Source organism: Anoplopoma fimbria, chromosome 7, assembly GCF_027596085.1.
Source record: "Anoplopoma fimbria isolate UVic2021 breed Golden Eagle Sablefish chromosome 7, Afim_UVic_2022, whole genome shotgun sequence".
Lineage (NCBI taxonomy): Eukaryota > Metazoa > Chordata > Actinopteri > Perciformes > Anoplopomatidae > Anoplopoma > Anoplopoma fimbria.
This window is the reverse complement of record NC_072455.1, coordinates 2350580-2370712: the sequence shown is the minus strand read 5'-3', so window position 1 is coordinate 2370712 and position 20133 is coordinate 2350580. Positions and strand designations below refer to the sequence as shown.

Below are 20133 nucleotides of genomic sequence, written 5' to 3'. Positions count from 1 at the left end.
TGTGTGTGTGTGTGTGTGTGTGTGTGTGTGTGTGTGGACGTTGAATGCTAATAGCGGCGGAGTGAACAGGACAGACCTCCTGTGGAAGTCTAATGGCTGAATTTATAATGAGGAGTGAAGCCGAGCATGAGACAACCGAGACGGGAGAGAAAGATGGAGGGAGACAAATAAATGAGTGAAGCAAAGATTAAAAAGTCATAAACGAGAAGAAGGGGGTTATGGGTAAATAAAATGAGACCTTGAGAAACAAATGACAGAAGAAGAGAGGAAGGTGTGTAAACATGTGGGATTTAGAGGAAAGCTAGAAGAAGAGGATGTTGGAGGTCAGAAAGAAAAAAACATGAAACTGTGAAGTGTGTCCAGTTTCAAAAAGATCAGCAGTGAGCTTTAGGGGGACTCAGAGGATTAGAGGGACACTATCACAAAATCATAATCTTACGAGGAATTTACTGCTACAGTTATGTTGAGGGTTATGTGAGGTTAAGTATCAAAAACTACTTGGTAAAGTTCAGCACATCATCAATGCAAGGTCAGTCAAGAATGTAATTTAAATCCAGTGTTTGTTCTCCTTTTAGCTCCGGTTTTGGTCCCTACCAGCGCCTGAAAACAATTTATGGCTATTAAGCTGCTTTAAATTAGAAATTAAGTTGAGATATTACGATATTGTGACAATCAAAACTGTCTTAAAACCTGACGTACATGAAGCATGTCACTAAAAGTCACGTCTTCTACATTGCTTTCCATAGCTTGTTATTGTCATACTCTTCAGAATGTCAGAGTGCTTGTTTCGCTATATTTCCATCTCTTTCTTTGTTTTTGTCCTCCTAACCCCTCCCCCGATGTCTCCTCTCCTTCTCTCTCCAGTATAACTCCTCCCGACCCAGGGAGGAGTGGGAGATGTGGCACCCGACGCTGATAGCCGAGGCTCTGTTCGCCATCGCCAACATCTTCAGCTCGCTCAGACTCATCTCCCTCTTCACCGCCAACTCCCACCTCGGGCCTCTGCAGATCTCACTGGGGAGGATGCTGCTGGACATCCTCAAGTTCCTCTTCATCTACTGTCTGGTGAGACGATCACATCCGCCAACAAAGATGGTGGTTTGGATCGCCAACAGGATTTAGTTTTGTGTATAACTCTATTTTTTTTTTTAATTGCTTCACGTTGGAAGTATTTGGCTTTAACTTTAAGTTTCCTAAAATTTGCAGTGTCGTCTCTAGTGTTACTAAGCAGCTAATGCTAAAGTGTCTTACACCTGTGTTCTCTCTCCTGTCCATCAGGGGGCGACTCCTCTGGTTGTATAGAAGTCTATGAGAAAATGACTCTACTTCTCTCTTGATTTATTCCCTCAGTAAACATTGTAAACATGAGTTTATGGTCTCAATCTCTAGTTTCAAGTCTTCTTCAATACAGCATGATGTTCATTTAGTAAATGATGCTCCATTTAGAGTCAAACAGACCATAAAGCAGGGGATGCTTTAGGGCGGGATTACTGTGATTGACAAGTCTCTACCAAGGCTTACTGAAGGAACATTTTTAAAGGAGGACTTTTACTTCAGTAAAGCATCTGAATACTTCCTCCCCCACTGTACGTTATAATATCTAGTATATTCAATGTTGAAAAGTTGACATTCCAGCATGCTAACATTTATCTCAAATGTTGACAGGAATTCATTCCTGAGTTTTTGAGCGATTGAATAGTTGGACGATTAAAATGAAAAATCTGAAAAATGACCAAACTCAATAGAGGAAATTGATTTATCTGTATCACATTCTTCAAATTAGTGAAGATGTTACCCTCCATCTATTGCTTGAACTCTCTATATATCTACTTTCAAACTGCATCCTTGACGAAGAAGAGAGCGAGGAGCATCCTTCCTCGATGGTAGAAGGACACCACAGGCCTCTTTCATTACACCCAGAACTCATTAACTCTTTCCCAGGGGAACTCTTCACCCACAACACGACCCCCATGAGAACTGCTCAGCTCTCTGCAGTACTAAAATCAATCTCAGTGAGCCCGAAGCACCTTAAACCACATCGCTTCACGCTCAGTGGAGGCTTTGACGCAACGCTGTTTGAGAAAACACAACCTTCTGTTTTTTAAAAACCTAACTGCTTCATTTCAAACCAAAAAAAAGCTCCAGTTAAGTTCTGTTTCTTTAGATAGAGATCTCTCTGAATTCCTGAAATATAAATGAACATGTTTCCTGTTTAGGTCCTGCTGGCGTTCGCTAATGGGCTGAACCAGCTGTACTTCTACTACGAGACCAAGGCCTCAGAGGAACCAAACAACTGCAAGGGCATCCGCTGTGAGAGGCAGAACAACGCCTTCTCCACGTGAGTACAATCCAGAATACAATCCAATAGAGTCAATGTTTGTGTCTTTAAATGGGAGTGAAACACTGAAACTAAAGGTGAAGCTGCAACAGTTTGATGTGTTTGGGTGCAATAGACATTTGTGAAGACTTTATTGGAGATACGAAATGGAACAAATTCACTTTTTGAAGGTTTTTAACCTTTTACTAGTAGAGGATGGTATTTTTTTTGTGCTTTTCTGCTCATTAATGTTGATATTTTTGTGTCATCTCCTGCTCAGAACCAAATAATGTTAAATTGTGAGTTTTTTTAGATAGAAATGTTCCCTTGAGGGCTGGACAGGTCGAAGGTCAGGATACATAGCCCTGAACTGTGACACTACCAGGACCAGGACAAGGTCTGCAGAGCTGCTAACATGTCTATGGACTCTTAGTTTTTTGAGTTTGTGAGAAAGAAGTTCATAGAAATACTATTAACGGACATAAATGTTATGAACTTTAGTTATTAAATCCTTTAATCGTCTCCTGCAGAGTTTTGTCAGGTCTGTAGTTTTGTTTCTGGATGTTAAATAAACCCTGATGTTTGCTAATAACAGCTTTGATAAGCTGCTGCATTGGCCTTAATGCAAACTTTCACACACACACACACACACACACACACACACACACACACACACACACACACACACACACACACACACACACACACACACAGAAACGCTGCTTTTATGCTTCAATGCACAAGATAATTGAATGAAAACGATGTTCGATGTTGAAGATTAGCAATTTATGCGAATTCACAAAATCCAGTTCAGCTTATTGAGAGGTCAAGTTTTTACCATGGCTACTATGGGAGCTCTGCAACACACACACACACACACACACACACACACACACACACACACACACACACACACACACACACACACAACACACACACACACAGATGAGTGTGTCTTTGCTGATTTAGGCAGAGTGAGGGCCAAGCCGAGTATTGATGAGGCGTGTGGTTTAGATAACAGCCGTATTGATTAGCGATCGATCCCATTCCAGTAAAGCGCTGGAGACAGTGATTGGAGGAGAACGAAGGCCAAGAACACACTTTTAACATTGTGTGTGGGTTGTTTTTTTTTTAAAGGTGAGAAGTTTGTTATCGATAAATACAGTCAACAGAGTGTTGTGTCTGTGGCGTTAAAGCTCAATAGCTTTGAGAAAAACAATGGACATTTACCTTTTGAAGGAGTAAGAGGTTTATTTTGTATTCAATGCTGAGTTGAGGCATGTTTTAGTCTTTTTTAAATCCACGCCGACCTCCTCGCTAAGATGCTGAAAAAGAACAAACACACTAAACGAAACCTTGAGTTGAACAAAACAACAAAAAAACACGACATGATCACAGCTGCTGTGTTAGTTCCTCATCTGCACACCGGCCCTGACGCTCTGCAGCCTCATGGCCGGCATCAACATCCATGAGTTTACATGCAGAGGTTGTTTCCTCTTTGCATCCTCTGTAATTCCCACAAACACACACACACACACACTTATCAACACTTCATCATTTCCTGTTTCTGCCCAGGTGTGTCGTTCTGGCTCATCAGTACTTCACACACACTTATCACCATTAATGTGTTACACCGTTTACACCATGACGAGTGTGTCTCACTGTCTCCACCTCGCTCTCACTTTTCCTGCCTATGAAACAAAAGCTGTAAATATTCCGTCACCGTTTTTCACGCTCTGCAAACTTCAGTCTCTAATTTTTCACACACACATATCACTCTCTCTCTTTTTTGGGTTTGTCCTCCCTCTCTATGTCTCACCTCCTAAACATGGGTGCTACTGTCATTCTGAAGCCTTTTCAACCAAACAGTCACTGTATTTTAAAGTGTGTTTATTGTGTAAGACATACAAAATGTCATTCAAAGAGACTTAAGCAAACCTTTTATCAACCAGAAAGACACTCAAATAACCACAACAAAACATAAAACGACTACAAAGAGATACAAAAGGACTACAAATAGACCAACGCAACTACAAAGTGATCCAAAAAGCTACAAAAAGAAACAAATCAACTACAAAGAGACCAAAAGAACTATAAAAGAGATACAAATCAACTACAAAGAGACCAAAAGAACTACAAAGAGACAACAAAAAATACAAAGAGATACAAAATAACTACAAAGAGATACAAAATAACTACAAAGAGATACAAAATAACTACAAAGAGTCAGAAGGCAACTACAAAGAGACTAAATAAACTTCAAAAACACACAAAATGAATACAAAGGGATACAAATGAACTACAAAGAGACGCAAAACAACTACAAAGATGCTCAAAACGACCACATAGGGTTTGAAAACAACCACAAAAGAAAAACAACTACAAAAACATTCAACATAATTATACGAGTGGAAGGAAAAACTCCTCAAAAGATCCTGTAAGCAAAGAAAAGAAAGCTCCAGTCATTAAGTCTTAATAATAACAGGAGAGTTTTGCGATTAATTCACACATAAGTATATTTTTACTGACTGTTGTTTTTGTCATAAGTACTTTGACACTGAAGGCAAATATTATGAGGCAAAAAAGCGTCCTAATTTAATTAAATATATCTTTTTTTACGTTGTACAGACATGTTCTAAACGGACACTGCAGTGTTCAACAACATGGAGGCTTTGTAGTATAAACAAGGACGACAAACTTTATTATTCCTTTCAACATTGACAAAGAGCAGACCTGATCCACTCCTTCTGTTTTAACCTTTCACAATAAAAGCCCTAGAGCTATACACTGTGACTGTTTACCAGAAGAAGATCCACACAGAGCGTTTCACTGAAAGGGAACTGAATGAAATAGCACACCGTGGCCGCTGTAAACTGTCAGACGCTGGGAATCCAAACAAAGCTTTTATTGGAAAAGTGCTGCAACTGTTGCTTTGGTCTTGAATATTTCTTCTGCTGAATATTCACTGATGAGCGTTTGTGAATTTTGAATTTTCATGTTGTTTATTCGTCACGTCCACTGATGTGTAAAAAAGGCCTTTACAGTCCGTCATAATCACAGCAGGCTGCAGTTATTTCACTGTACAATAGTGTCAACACACACACACACACACACACACACACACACACACACACACACACACACACACACACACACACACACACACACACATCCTCCCTCACTCTTTCTCTCTCGGCCGGCCTCCCACACAACTGCAGAGCCATGACAGTGAAATGAGTGAGAGGCTGTGAGGATCAGCTGTAGCCGTTTATGACTCGGCTTAATGGAGGGGGAGATGAGAGAGGGAGGAGGGGAGACGAGGGGGGGTGTAAAGGGAAGGAGGGGAGATAATGAAAAGAGAGGAGAGGACACAAGGAGAGGGTACAAGTGAAGGACGAGGGGGAGAAAACAATGAGAAGATAGGAGAGGAGGAGAGGACAGGAGAGGGGAAAGAAACGAGGGAAGGAAGGTAAGGAGAGGAAGGAAAAGAGGAGAGGAGATAGGAAACTAATTGGGGTTGACAAGAGGAGAGGTAGGAGACAAGGAAAAGAGGAGTAGAGAAGTGATAGTAAACAAGGAGAGGGTAGGAGAAGAAAAGAAGGAGATGAAGAAAAGGGAAGGAGGTGAGGGATGAGGAGATTAGGAGAAGAGACAAAGACAGAGGATGATAAAACGAAGGAGGTGAGTGGAAGAAAGGATGAAAGATAAGGAGATATATATGTCGGGGGAACAAGAGAGGAGAGGAGGAAAGGAAACAAGGAAAGGGGAGAAAATAAGGAGAAGATACAACAGGTGGAACAAGAAAGACAACAAGGGGAGGGGAGGATAAAAGGAAAGGAGGTGAAGAAGGAGAGGAAACACTAAACAATGACTCGTTAATGGAAACAAGAGATCGATTAAATCTTCTTTCTCTGATCTTTATTACATTTCATAACCCGATATCACGCTCAGTCACTTCCTTCATCCCTCTCTCTCTAACACACACACACACACACACACACACACACACACACACACACACACACACACACACACACACACACACACACACACACACTGTGTACTGATTGATTCAGTGATCATTCACATACCTTACTGCAAAACACACAAACACACCCATGAATATTTTATGGAGCACAAACATAAAACCCTGCAGACAAAACCTCACCTCTCTCTCTCTCTCTCTCTCTCTCTCTCTCTCTCTCCGTCTCTCTCCCTCTCTCTCTCTCTCTCTCGCTCTCTCTCTCCTCCTCTCTGTCTCTCGCTCTCACTCTGTCTCTCTCTCCCCCTTTCTCTCTCTCTCTCTCTCTCCTTCTCTCCTTCTCTCCTTCTCTCTCTCTCACTCTCTCTCTCTCTCTCTCTCTCTCTCTCTCTCTCTCTCTCTCTCTCTCTCTCTCTCTCTCTGTCTCTCTCTCCCCTCTCTCTCTCTCCCTCTCTCTCTCTCTCTCTCTCTCTCTCTCCCTCTGTCTCTCTCTCCCTCTCTCTATCTTTCTCTCCCCCTTTCTCTCTCTCCCTCTCTCTCTCTCTCTCGCGTCGGGTCTCTGCAGATTGTCGCTTCATCAAAAATTCAATAAGCTGCCACTGTAACTGTGACTGTCTCACAAACAGAGAGGGGGGGGGGATAGAGGATGGATGGGGAGTAAGAAGGGGGAGAGGAGGGGAGGAAGATGGAAGGAGGTCTTACGTCAGGCTACAAAAAACATAACTTGAAATATGATAAAAACGTCACTTGGTATCGGCAACAATACTGACCTTTTATAAACTTTTATTGTGAAACTCTTGTTCCTTTAAGGGTGCTTCCTCGGTAGGATGCATCCTTCAGAGGCTCCTTTCCTGTTATTCGGGGAACACAATGGAAAAAGAAATATACGTGTTTTTTTACTTTATTTAGAACGATTCAGTGCGTCACCATTTGTTTACAATACAAACAGATTAAAAGCATGAAAGGTTATTCAAAATAAATAAAATCAACAGGGATTTTGACAATTATTTTGATTTATAAACGTATTAAACATATTTTTATTTATTTAGTATGTAATTAATATGTTCTCCTCAAAGCCACAAGACTCCATTGACAGAAACGCACATTTGACCTCTTCTGCATGTAAAACATGCTTCATTCAAACTGGACGGAAACAATAAAAACTCAACAAAACTGCTCTCTGGTTTGAGTCCAAATAAATCCATAATTAACATGATTTTAAATATGAAAACAAACTCTTCCTGCTGCAGAATGAACTTGCATGAAGACACATTGTTCTCACTGTGATCTACAAACGTTTTTAAAAATGTACCGGCTGTCTCATGTTTCTGTCGTGAGTTGTTTGACTACAAATCAAGTGATGATTTCTACTGTTCAGTTTTATGACAGTCAGACGCGTCTCCTCCTGAAGTGTTTTATTTATACTCAACGTTTATTTACACCAAGAAGAACCGGAACATATTTCCTCATCTGCTCGTACTTAGAAAGATTGTCACACGAATAATTAGCCTCACGCTCGTCTGTAACCATCAATTAAATGGTTAATTAATTAACATTTGTTGTGCTTTGTTTCCATATGAAGAGAAAGATGAATGTTTACTGAAAATCACAGGGAAGTGACTCCGATTTATTTTAGAAAACAAGAGAGGAGCAGAGGATGAAAGGAAAGGAGAAGAAAAGGAAAAGGGGGAGTGGGGGACAAGAGAAAAGGAAAGGAGATAAGAGATGAGGAGGGAAGAGGGAAGAGGAAACAAGGAGAGGAAATGAGGGGATAGGAGAAGAATCAAGGGATATATTTTTATTTATTTTGTTATTTTTAAAAGCAAGGAAACAAGGAGAGGAGACAAGGAGACATGAGAGCAGTTGTGGAAAGTAACTAAGAACTTCAGATTTAGGTGCAGCTCTTTATACTTTTCACTTTCTTCATTTTGTAGTTTTCATATTAACAGTGCTCTCTGCCTCTGCGTCCTCAGGTTGTTCGAGACCCTCCAGTCGTTGTTCTGGTCCATCTTCGGGCTGCTGAACCTCTACGTCACCAACGTGAAGGCCCGGCACGAGTTCACGGAGTTCGTCGGGGCGACCATGTTCGGGACGTACAACGTCATCTCTCTGGTGGTTCTGCTCAACATGCTCATCGCCATGATGAACAACTCGTACCAGCTGATCGCCGTGAGTCACGACCATGAATGCCACAAACTGTTCTTCTCACTGAAACGTATTTTCTCACCTATGTCTTTGTGGAACAACAGTTTTTGAAACTTGTCCAGTATTTAAGGAGAATATTGCATTTAAGCAGACTGCGATGCAATCAAATCTGGAAATACTTCACGGTTACTTCTTGTTTTTGCACAAATTGTTATTTTAAATGTCTGAAAAAACATGGAAGAAATAGGGTCCAGGTTGTAAAACACAGAATATACCCTTTAAGGAGCATTATTATCTTTTTTGTGCATCGAAATTTCCAGAACATAATTTGAAATCTTCAAAATTACTTGTTTTGTCGGAACCAGGCATTCCATTCCAATATTTTACCGTAATACATGAAAAAGAAGAGCATCAAATTAAATTAAAGATTTAATTTCTTCTTGAAAAATGACTTAAAAGATTTTAGGATCATTAAAAAGGTTGGCTGTTCAAATTCTTAATCTTGAAAGATGAACAAATGCTGAGGAAAAAAAGAATACGGTAATGAAAAATGAAAGTTATGTATAAATGTGTTACCGTAAATACCATAAAAGAGGGATAACAGACTCCTAACTTCCTCCATTTTACCTTTTGTCATGTTAAATGTTAATGTCCATTTCCATCAGTACTATAACATGAGTCGTGTCACATTGCACTTTGATTTTAATTAATATATTGTAGTGAAAAATGAGGCCACAGTAAAATAAGTAAATGTGACATAGGAGCAATAATCGTCCTGAAACTGCTGTCAAGACTTTAAGTAAACACCTCGTTAAAGAGAGTCTTAAGGTTTTCTAAAAAGTTATATCTGATACAATGACTTTAAAATAGTAGTAATATGTGTTCTGTTTGTTTTTTGTCCTAAAAGCTTTGCAACAGTCCTGTAGTTTGTTCTAGTTTAACAAAAAAACAGCGAATAACAGCTGTTAAGCATCACGTCTCTTTAATTTGCTTCACCAAATTTCATTTAGAACAATAAAAAAAACATGTATTTTCTCTCCGTCCTGCAGGACCACGCCGACATCGAGTGGAAGTTCGCCCGCACCAAGCTGTGGATGAGTTACTTTGACGAGGGCGGAACGCTGCCGCCGCCGTTCAACATCATCCCGAGTCCCAAGTCCATCCTCTACCTGCTGGTGTGGCTGCACAACAAGCTGTGCAGGGGAGGCTATGGGCACGGGGAGGACTCGCACAAGTGTGAAAACCTACGAGAGTTCACGGTCAGTGAAGGCATCATCATGGCTCATCGTTATACGAGTGTTTTATTTCTCATTTAAAGGTTTTGATGTGAGCGTTTAATGTGATTATTATAGTAAAGTTAGACTCTACAGGTCAGTCCAGCAACATGTGTCCATTTACACTTGATTTTTACATACAGTCTTTTCAAAATAAACTTCCGCCTTCACAGGAAACAACTTTACAAGTTAGGTTTATGCAACACAACTTCTTGATTAAGTTTAGGAAAATATTGTTGTTTTGGTTAAAATAATTATGGAAGTGCTGGACCTACATGAAGCAAGTCTCCTGGGTGAAATATCACTTTTTTGTTGTTTTGATTTTGATTTATATTGTTTTCCTCGTGGCTCAGTTCCAAATTTCGCACTGTCAAAACATCTATTTCAGTCAATCTAAACTAGTCAAAAATATTTCTTTGTCATTATGCTCAAACTTATATGACAGAGGATTTCATTTTCTCATTATCTGATGAAAAAAACACAGGTTGAATGATGAAAAATGTAGCTTTGTAGTAATGGGATGATATTCAATAACCATTGGGAACTATTTGATCATTCTTGCAACGTCAACTATTTTGCATCTTCGATATCGTCCCTGAGCAAAGTACAGAATTTTCCAATAGCAGAACATCTGACAGAGTGTTCTTCTTATTTATAGTATTATGTCCAGTTGAACCTTTACGTCTCGTCATCGTCTTGGAACAAAAGGTTGTCTACAGACATATGAAACTCTGCAGAAGAAAAACATTAAAACTAATTGACAAACTAGAAGTCACTGCAGTCCCTCAGCTGCTCCACTTCAACATCCTAAACGTCCCAAACTAAAGAGTACATTCAGCATTTGTCCGTGTGTAGTTAATGTACTTTCGTGGCCAAAAACGCCTCGTCACTCATCCGTCATGCTAACGAGCTGCTGATATTCATGTTAACAAGTCAATGGAGGATTCACAGGCTTCACATGCAAACTGAGAGTCAAAGCAACACGCTCCGTCTTCAGGGAAAACTCTGATTTTGTTTTTTCTACGTTCACATGACACGCTCAGATGAAAACAGTAAACAAACTAAAGATGATTCGGAGGGGAAGAGCTGCAGTTACTTCATGTGTGACGGACCGTCGCTGGTCTTTGTTTACATATTCTGTGAGCAAATATTCCCAAAAGAACTACAGTTTTATGACAGCATTGCTGTGTTTTTAGAACGTTAGTTTGTTTTGTTTCAACACAAGTTAGACAAATTCTACATCATCTGAGGAAGAAAAGTACGATCAAAAGCTCCAAAGCTGCCTTTTGTCGGTTTTATCCACAAAAAAGTATTTCAAAGAAGTAAAACTGCTTTTAGATTGTATTCTTTCTTAGTTATAGTAATAAAAAATGTCTGTTTTGGGAATAAGTACAAAATTGCATCTACTTTTATGAAGGACAGAAGTATTAGCAAAATATGTACTTCAATAGTGTTGAATCACCCTGAAGGCGTTTCTTTTTATCACACATCTACTTTCCAAAGAGATCAATAATTCAACGTATCTTTATACAACAGTTAGTGTGATATCTTAAGTAAAGTTAATTCTTACTATTTGTTTGTTTTCGTACAAAAGTCCAGCAACACGTGTCAATTTTACGCTCCTTAGATGCAAACAGTCCTTTCAAAATAAACTTCCGTCACAGGAAACAACTTGGTTAGGTCGAGGAAAAGATCGACGTTTGGGTTAAAAGAAAGTATGGAAATGGCGTTACATAAATACGGAAGTTACGTGATATTTAAACCGACCTTGTGAATTCTGGTTACACACACGACATGAAGAACTTTCTGCTAAATGAAAGCTGTTTTCTTACTCGTTATACTTCCTTTTTGGTGATTTCTAATACATTTTGTGGTATAAATATACAGATTACAGTGCATTACTTTTTTATAAATTAAGCAACATATGCTGCTTTAGAACAGCTGGAATAATCTGACACAATATCATTTTTTTTAAATAATGTTATTGTTTCAGCTAGAAGAAAATAGACAACAGTATACCACTTTTGATACTTTAAGTACATTTACTTGATTTTACTCGTGTACTTTTAATTAAGAGAAAGTTTGAATGCAGGAATTGTAACAGAGTATTTTCATACTGTGGTATTACTACTTGTACTTGGATGATTTGAGTACTTCTTGCACCACTTTCCATATCTATATATGATGTATAAATTAAGTAAACGAGCTGCAGGAGTGACGTGGATGAGAAACACAATCAGACATCACATGGACCGACATCAGCTCTGCGTCTGTGAGCACAGAAGGAACATCGGCAGATAAACACGTCCTGATAAACACATTTAACGGTCCAGTCATCTGGAGAGATCACACACACACACACACACACACACACACACACACACACACACACACACACACACACACACACACACACACACACACGTTGCAGCTGGCATGTTCACCTCAGCTGAAGTCAGATGAGTTATATAAGCCGACCAGCCCACATAGGTTCACAGAGCCACACAGCGCTGCAGAGATCTGATCAAGGGGAGAGAGCCAGTGTGTGTGTGTGTGTGTGTGTGTGTGTGTGTGTGTGTGTGTGTGTGTGTGTGTGTGTGTGTGTGTGTGTGTGTGTGTGTGTGTGTGTGTTTGTGTGCATGAGCATGGAAGTAGATAACGAGCGAGGATGAAGAGGATGGATTCAGGTTTACATCAGATCATTTACCTAAAGGTGCTGATATACTGTATATATATATATATATATATATATATATATATATATATATATATATTATTGAGATTTGGAGCATTTCGATTGACTCTAAGTGGCTCTCAACATGGTGACTAAGAGCTAACAGTGCAAACTAAAGAAACAGTGCTGACAGAGCTAACAGTAAAATACTCTGTTACAAGAAGAGGTGTGAAATGTATCCATGATATAAATAAATAAAATCAAATTAAATAGTACTGTCATATTAAAATAAACATAAAATACATAAATTATACATACTTCAGCTTGCAACAATCTGATTTTGAGTGAAATTGCCAAAAAAGAGACAAAATAATTGAAATTTTTTCAAATGTTCTCCAAAAATTAGGATAAAATCTTTACAGTGAATTATTTTGGCGATGGATAACCTGTTATCATGATTATTTATTCCATAAATATGGATACAATAAAACTACAATCAGGGAAATGTGTTAGGAATTAAAAGAAAGAGTGGTTTTAGATATACAATCTAATAATTCTATGTATATAATGCTAACCTTTACCTTTCACTTGATCCCGAGAAGTCTCATTCTGAAATCTCACTTCGCATCCACATCGTTGAAATCAGCTAAACCTGTAAAATATATGTAATTAATCTGCTTGAAATCCATTTTTTCCCATTTTTCATATTTGATTGTCACACCTTTTCCAAGACTTTTTTGTAGCGACTCGTCTTGGTGTGATCGAGGCCACAATATAACAAAACTATAATTGAATTAAAGGCGTCTGAATGCACTGAAACTAAATAACATCCAGTTTTAACTTGAGTATAAACCACTGCTTTAATAAAAGGGATGCAAACATACGAAACATTACATGATATAAAAGATCCTGCAGAACGATCACTTGTGAATCCAAACATATTCACAATCTTCTATAACAAAAGGAGGAGGAGATGAAGACTTTAAATAACATTTTAAATGCAATAATTAGATTTTTTTTGTGCTTTTATTCCAGTTTATAATCTGCATGAAATATCTTAAAACACATCTCTTTTAAATGACTTTTTGCTGATATAATACTTTCAGATTTTCCTGATTTAAAGCACATTAAAGCTCTCACTTTCAGAGTGAAACCACTTCGACTCATAGCGATCTGGTTCGGTGCTTCAGCTCCTCTATAAATAACCCTGAACGCTCTCGGTGCACTTGATTCGATTTGGCTCCAAACACTGGACGAGGTGAGGAGGAGCTCACATCTGTCACTGAGATGATTGTGAGTCTGCTCATGAAAGCTCCGGCTAAAGGCCCACCGATGTAAATGAGGAGCAGAAGTTCATCACTCAGCAGCTCTCCAACGCAGAGGCTGGAAAATGAGCTTTTTTACCCGTTCTCTTTCCTTTTTTCTTTGGTGCCAACCATTATTTTTCAAAATAAGGGTCGTTGTTTTAGGAAAACTGTGGATTTTCAAAGTGTACGTGATGCCAGAATGCACAAACTTGTTTAACTTGATCTCTCTTATTTTGTTTGCAGGAACGCCACGCTGACAGTCTGATTCAGAATCAGCATTACCAGGTCTGTGCAACCACCACTGCTTCCTGTGTGTGTGTGTGTGTGTGTGTGTGTGTGTGTGTGTGTGTGTGTGTGTGTGTGTGTGTGTGTGTGTGTGTGTGTGTGTGTGTGTGTGTGTGTGTGTGTGTGTGTGTGTTTCTAGTTTACTTTGGCTTTTCCAGGTTGGGGCCAATTTAAAGCAGTACGACACTGTTAGCTTAGCTTAGCTTAGCACAAAGACTGGAAACAGTGGGAAACAGCTAGCCTCTAGCACTTCTAAAGCTAACTATCTTATTTGTTTGTTTAGTACAAAAACTAAGGTGATAGAATAAATGAATATATTTCTTTATATAGTTTTATATTATTATATGCATAATATTATGTTATAATATATATATATATATATGTCATTTTATATATACATATTTCCTTGAAAAAACTGTGGATAATAAATTAAAAAATACTCACAAATTTGCGAGAAAAAACTCAAATTCTTTAAGATTAAACTCTTAATTTCATGCCAAGAAATCCTACATATTTATCGTTACGAGACTGGTATCGATCTTCTCGTCTAACTTTCGGTAAATAAGCACATTTCTTAAAATGTAGAACTCTTCCTTTAACGCAGCGACCTTGTTTTGATGACCTCCAGTAGTTCAACATCTCACCTTGTGTACTTTAAAGTGTATCAGTACACTGTGTCCTCTATTATATTGAAGTATTATTATATAGCATCAAATATTAAAGTGAGAGAAAAACAGTTTGTTGTTCTTAGAAGCAGAAATTTATTCTGATGTCCATTTTTTTTTAAGGATTTTTGTAAGACTTTGCGAGACAGATCTCTTTAGCGTTTTGACACCTCGGCTCTGGCAGCGACCGCAGACGCAGGAACGCCAGTACTTTGTGTTTGGCGGCGCTGATTGTCGCTTTGATCGGCGTCCATGTTTTCTTTTTCATAAGGATTGTTGTAGGAATCTGCCCTTCACTCTCCCAGAGTGTGTGGTGTGTTTTTTTTGTTGGCAGAGGCGGAGAGTGACAGCATGCCAGACCGTCCTGTTTGGCAGTCACAGGTGTTGACTGTGGGAGGATGCACTGTGTGTGTGTGTGTGTGTGTGTGTGTGTGTGTGTGTGTGTGTGTGTGTGTGTGTGTGTGTGTGTGTGTGTGTGTGTGTGTGTGTGTGTGTGTGTGTGTGTGTGTGTCAGGGTTTTAAATTACCGCCCACTGATCACCAAATGCTGAGATTTGTCTTTGGTTTTTAAATCAACGAGGGTCACTCGCCTCATTGGCTGATTACTTAATGAGATGCGAACATTTAAATTCATCAGTTGGGTTAAAAATATTCTGCCTTCAGCAAAGAGAGATGGTTTAAAATGTCATAGTTGATAATTATCCTTTTTATCAAAAAACACTGACAAATCTAAATATAAATGGTTCCTCGCAGGTACAAATAGTTGAAACAAAAATGTATTTAAAAGGATAATATATTTCTGTAAATTTCTTTCAAAGTTTCCTGGATAAGAACATATGAATAAACAAATGTTCTCTCTGGCGTGTTATACAACCTGCCTCTGAGCTTAAAAGACACGACAGATATATATAAAGGTCAGATCCAGAATGCTGAGTATACACTTTGAAACAAATCCATCAAAAGAAAAACAACTTGATTGATTTTTATCAGAGTTTCAGATTAATATGTAACAAAGTACATCAATTCCTGATAAAAAAAAAACAAGTTTTAATACTGAAGAAATATGAATGTTCAGATATTGCTTTCTTTTAAAAGTTTTTATAAACAAAGTTTGGGAAACATGAACAGCACATCACCCATTTTAAAGAAATTGGTCAACATTGTTTGTTATATTATTGCATGTAGACAAAAACTGAAGGAGCTAATCAATCTTAAGTGTACAATACTGTATTCATTTCTTCTCCTATTGAGTACCAAATGACACAGTTCTTTCCAGGAGAACAGACTATTGTAAAATTTAAAATCAAATGTCACTTTTCTAACAGCAAATAGAAAGAAACATCCAAAATATGGTACAATTCAGTGAAATAACCATGTGGGTAACCATGGCGACTGTCTCCAACAGGAAGTGATCCGGAGCCTGGTGAAGAGGTACGTGGCGGCCATGATACGCAGCGCCAAGACTGACGAGGGACTGACGGAGGAGAACTTTAAGGTGGGTAAATCAGCCGTTGTCATGGTGACAGCTTACGGCGATCTAAATTTAAATGGATAAGAAAAAGGATGGAGACAAAAAATGCATTAAATCACATAAGTCTGGTTTCTTAATGTTGTAATAAACTATTCAGGTTTTTACTGAAACCAGAAGCAGAACTTTGCTTCATCACCACAAAGATTTATCAGAAGATGAAACTGGGTTTTAATAACTACCAGCTCAGAGATTCCACAGCTCTGATCAACACCAACGCTTCACAGTCGATAGTCCTTGTGGAGAAATTCAAATCTTCTGAGCCAGAAATTATTCGGCGCTATTCTACCTCCAGAGCCTGTTTTTCCCATGATGCCTCTGGAGCCACAGCCTGGGCTTTTGAAGTGGACCGTTCCGTTGGGCTTTTCGACCCAAAAAACAACATCAGGTGCATATCGAGCTGACTCACTTCCACACCTCGAGTGTGTTTATGTGTGTGTGTTTTAACATCAGGTGCATGCTGAAGTAAATCACAGGGATTTATTCTCTCAAGGAACAAAGCCACGTGTGCAGCATTTGGATCCCATATGGCGAGTGAACTAGAAAAAAAGGACAAGGAGGAGCTGTGATGGTGTTTAAAGAATGAAAGGATTCAAGTTTACTGAGTTATGTGGCACCTGGCTGCTGGAGAAATAAGATAAAGTAGAAGTAGACAGATGTTGGATGTTTATGTCAGCATTTATATAAATGTTTCTGTTAAAGCTACAGGCTGAATTTAAGTTGTGAAAATGATTGTTCATGTCCTGTAAGAAACCTAACTAAACAATAACTTATGCTTGTAACGTAACATTGTTACATAAGAAACTCCACTACGGAAGATTGTTATTAATTTAAGCTTGTCACATTGTTATTATACCTTGTTACGTTACCTTGTTATGTTACCTTGTTATGTTACCTTGTTATGTTACCTTGTTAAGTTGTTACGTTGTTTTGTTCCGTAGTTACCTTGTTACGTTACGTTGTTACGTTACGTTGTTACGTTACGTTGTTACGTTGTTACGTTACCTTGTAACATTACCTTGTTACGTTGTTTCGTTCCGTTGTTTCGTTACGTTGTTACGTTGTTACGTTGTTACGTTGTTACGTTACCTTGTAACATTACCTTGTTACGTTGTTTCGTTCCGTTGTTTCGTTCCGTTGTTACATAGTTTTGTTGCTGTTGATGTTTGATGTTATGTTTTTATGTTACGTTGTTACATTACGTTGTTACATTACATTGTTACGTTATGTTATGTTACGTCGTTATGTTACGTTGTTACATTACATTGTTTTGTTACGTTGTTGTTATTGTTGTTATGTTACGTTGTTTTGTTACGTTGTTTTGTTACATTGTTTTGTTACATTGTTTTGTTACATTGTTTTGTTACATTGTTTTGTTACATTGTTTTTTGTTACATTGTTTTGTTACATTGTTTTGTTACATTGTTTTGTTACATTGTTTTGTTACATTGTTTTGTTACATTATTGAAAATGATTTTCTTTGTAACAAAAAGCCATTATGGGAAAAATGGCAGGATTTTACATACTATGTAATTTTGATGGATTTGTACTAAAACTGGTCCGCACCTCATAATTAGAGTATTTCATCATCATGGCGGTAAAGACTTTAAAATTAATGAAGTGAATTAAGCAAATTATTTAGTTACAGAGAGATAGAGTTGACTGGAGTCTCATCCCTCCTCTCTCCTCACTCACTTCTTCCTCCAATTATTCTCTTTCTCTCTTTCTGTTCGTCTCTTGACCTTGATCTCCCCTCTCCTCGCCACCCTCCTCCTGAGTCCTTACCTCCTCTTCACCTCCTGCCTCCACAAATTGATGTTTCACCTTCACCTCTCTCGCTCAGTCACCAATCTCCTCTCTTCCACTTCCCCTCCTCACCCTCTTCTGCATCATCTCTGTTTTTTTCCTCTTCATGTTTTCCTCTGAATCACACATATTTATTCCATTTAATGCTTTGCAGCTTCCTGATGAAAAATGTTATTTTGCTCCAATATTGATATTTCTTCCTTTTCTTTCTCGACACTTTCGTCTCTCTTCTTCTTTTATCCTTGTTGTTTTAAAGCAGGAAGTCTCCGGTTCTGACAAGTGAAGCTAAATGTTGAAGTTTTTTTAAGCTGCAATCTCTCTCCTGTCCACCAGGGGGCGACTCCTCTGGTTGTATAGAAGTCTATGAGAAAATGACTCTACTTCTCTCTTGATTTATTCCCTCAGTAAACATTGTAAACATGAGTTTATGGTCTCAATCTCTAGTTTCAAGTCTTCTTCAATACAGCATGATGTTCATTTAGTAAATGATGCTCCATTTAGAGTCAAACAGACCATAAAGCAGGGGATGCTTTAGGGGCGGGGCTACACAATGATTGACAAATGTGGTCTCTTTGGTTCACTGGTTGCAAATAATCAAAATGGCGACGGACAAAATGACGATTTCAATGCTTCAGAACGGCTGTCCACAAACCAATGGAGAACGTCACCATGACTACGTCCACTTCTTATATTCAGTCTTTAATTTAAAGTAACAAAGGGATATTTCAATTCACATGAATTCATTTTTAAGATGAGAAGTTATTACATTAAATTCACTCGGTTTTCTCTCTTTGTCTCTTTCCAGGAGTTGAAGCAGGACATTTCAAGTTTCCGCTACGAGGTCCTGGATCTCCTCGGCAACCGGCGTCCTCCCCGCCGACACTACTCCTCCTCCAGTGAGACGGCGAGAGACGACGGGGCCATGGCCTCCGAGGACGACAGCGATCGGGCGACGGCGCCGGTAGCCAGAAGTCAAAGGGCGTTTCGTTCATGACCCCGCTGGAGGACGACGAGAGGCCGTCGGCGACGCTCGGGGTGTCCGCTTTGGTGCGCTCCATTTCTGGGATAACCCGGCTGGAAGGAGGCGACGAGGGGGACGAGGAGGAACTGGAGGAGGGCATCGGATGGGGGGAAGAGGAGGAGGACGAGGAGGGGAAACCAAAGAGCAATGGGCTGAAGACGGCCGCCGTCCCTCCGTCCTCCACAGACGTCCTCCCGTCGCCGTCCTCCTCCTCGTCCTTCTCCTTGACGTTCTCCTCGTCGTTCGCCCGCACGAGGACCCGCCTGCAGCGCCTCTCGGCTCCGGGAACAAAGGCAGACTCCTTCAAGCGCCTCTCCTACCTGTTCTCGCGCTCCAAACGCCGAGCCCCGCCCATGCCGCTGCCCCTCCAGTCCCCGCCCTCCTACACCATCTCCGACGGGTTGCTCCGCCCCGGGGGAGCCACAGCCACTCCGACTTCGGACTCAGTGACGTGACCCGGAGCGAGACCCGCCTGAACGAGGTGGGCCGCTCGGTCGACATCAGCAACCCCTCGTTCTCGCCGCGGAGGACGAACGGGCGGGACTCGCTCCTGACGCTGCCCCTCCCCCTCCGTGCCCCTGCCAATCCCTGCACTGTGCTTCCAACATGTCCGAGTCCAGCTCGCGCCTCCTGGACTCCAGCGAGGACGTTTTCCAGGGCGGGGGCGGCGGAGGAGCGGGCGAGGGCGGCGTGGACGGAGGAGGGGGCTGGTGCTCGGCGGGTGGGTGGGACCCTGCGTCGAGGACAGCTGTGAGGTCATAGAGGACTCCGTGACCACGCAGCTATAGGAGAGAGACGGGCGGCCAGACTGTTTTTTCTTTGTTTGTTTGCAACAATGGCTGAACACGTTCAGAGCAAGAGAGACGGAGAGAGAGAGAGAGGTGGGGTTCTAGAACTCATCAGGGCGGGTTCCGGAACCCCGCGGCGGAATTCTCGATGGCAACATTTCAAAGAGCGGAACGGGTTCCGTGACGGTTCCAGAAGGGATCCTGAAACGGCAGATGTTGATAAAGACAGTTCGACATCACGTGGTTGGAAAATGAGACAGACACGTCATTTTTTTAACTCTTGTCAATTCAAAAAGAAATCCTGATACGAGTTTGCTAGCTAGCAAGCGTTATAGCGAGCT

General features: G+C 40.1%; 1 protein-coding gene across 1 annotated transcript in view; it reads left to right on the top strand.

Moving 5' to 3' along the window:
* Positions 1–19766, top strand: part of trpc5a (transient receptor potential cation channel, subfamily C, member 5a) — a 59073-nt gene extending 39307 nt beyond the window's left edge. The window contains 10 exon segments of the mRNA XM_054601957.1: positions 865–1065; positions 2217–2338; positions 8273–8468; positions 9494–9703; positions 13943–13984; positions 16055–16144; positions 18789–18944; positions 18989–19404; positions 19452–19566; positions 19569–19766. Coding sequence (XP_054457932.1) covers positions 865–1065; positions 2217–2338; positions 8273–8468; positions 9494–9703; positions 13943–13984; positions 16055–16144; positions 18789–18944; positions 18989–19404; positions 19452–19566; positions 19569–19766 — 1746 coding nt within the window.
* The last annotated feature ends 367 nt before the right edge of the window (positions 19767–20133 follow it).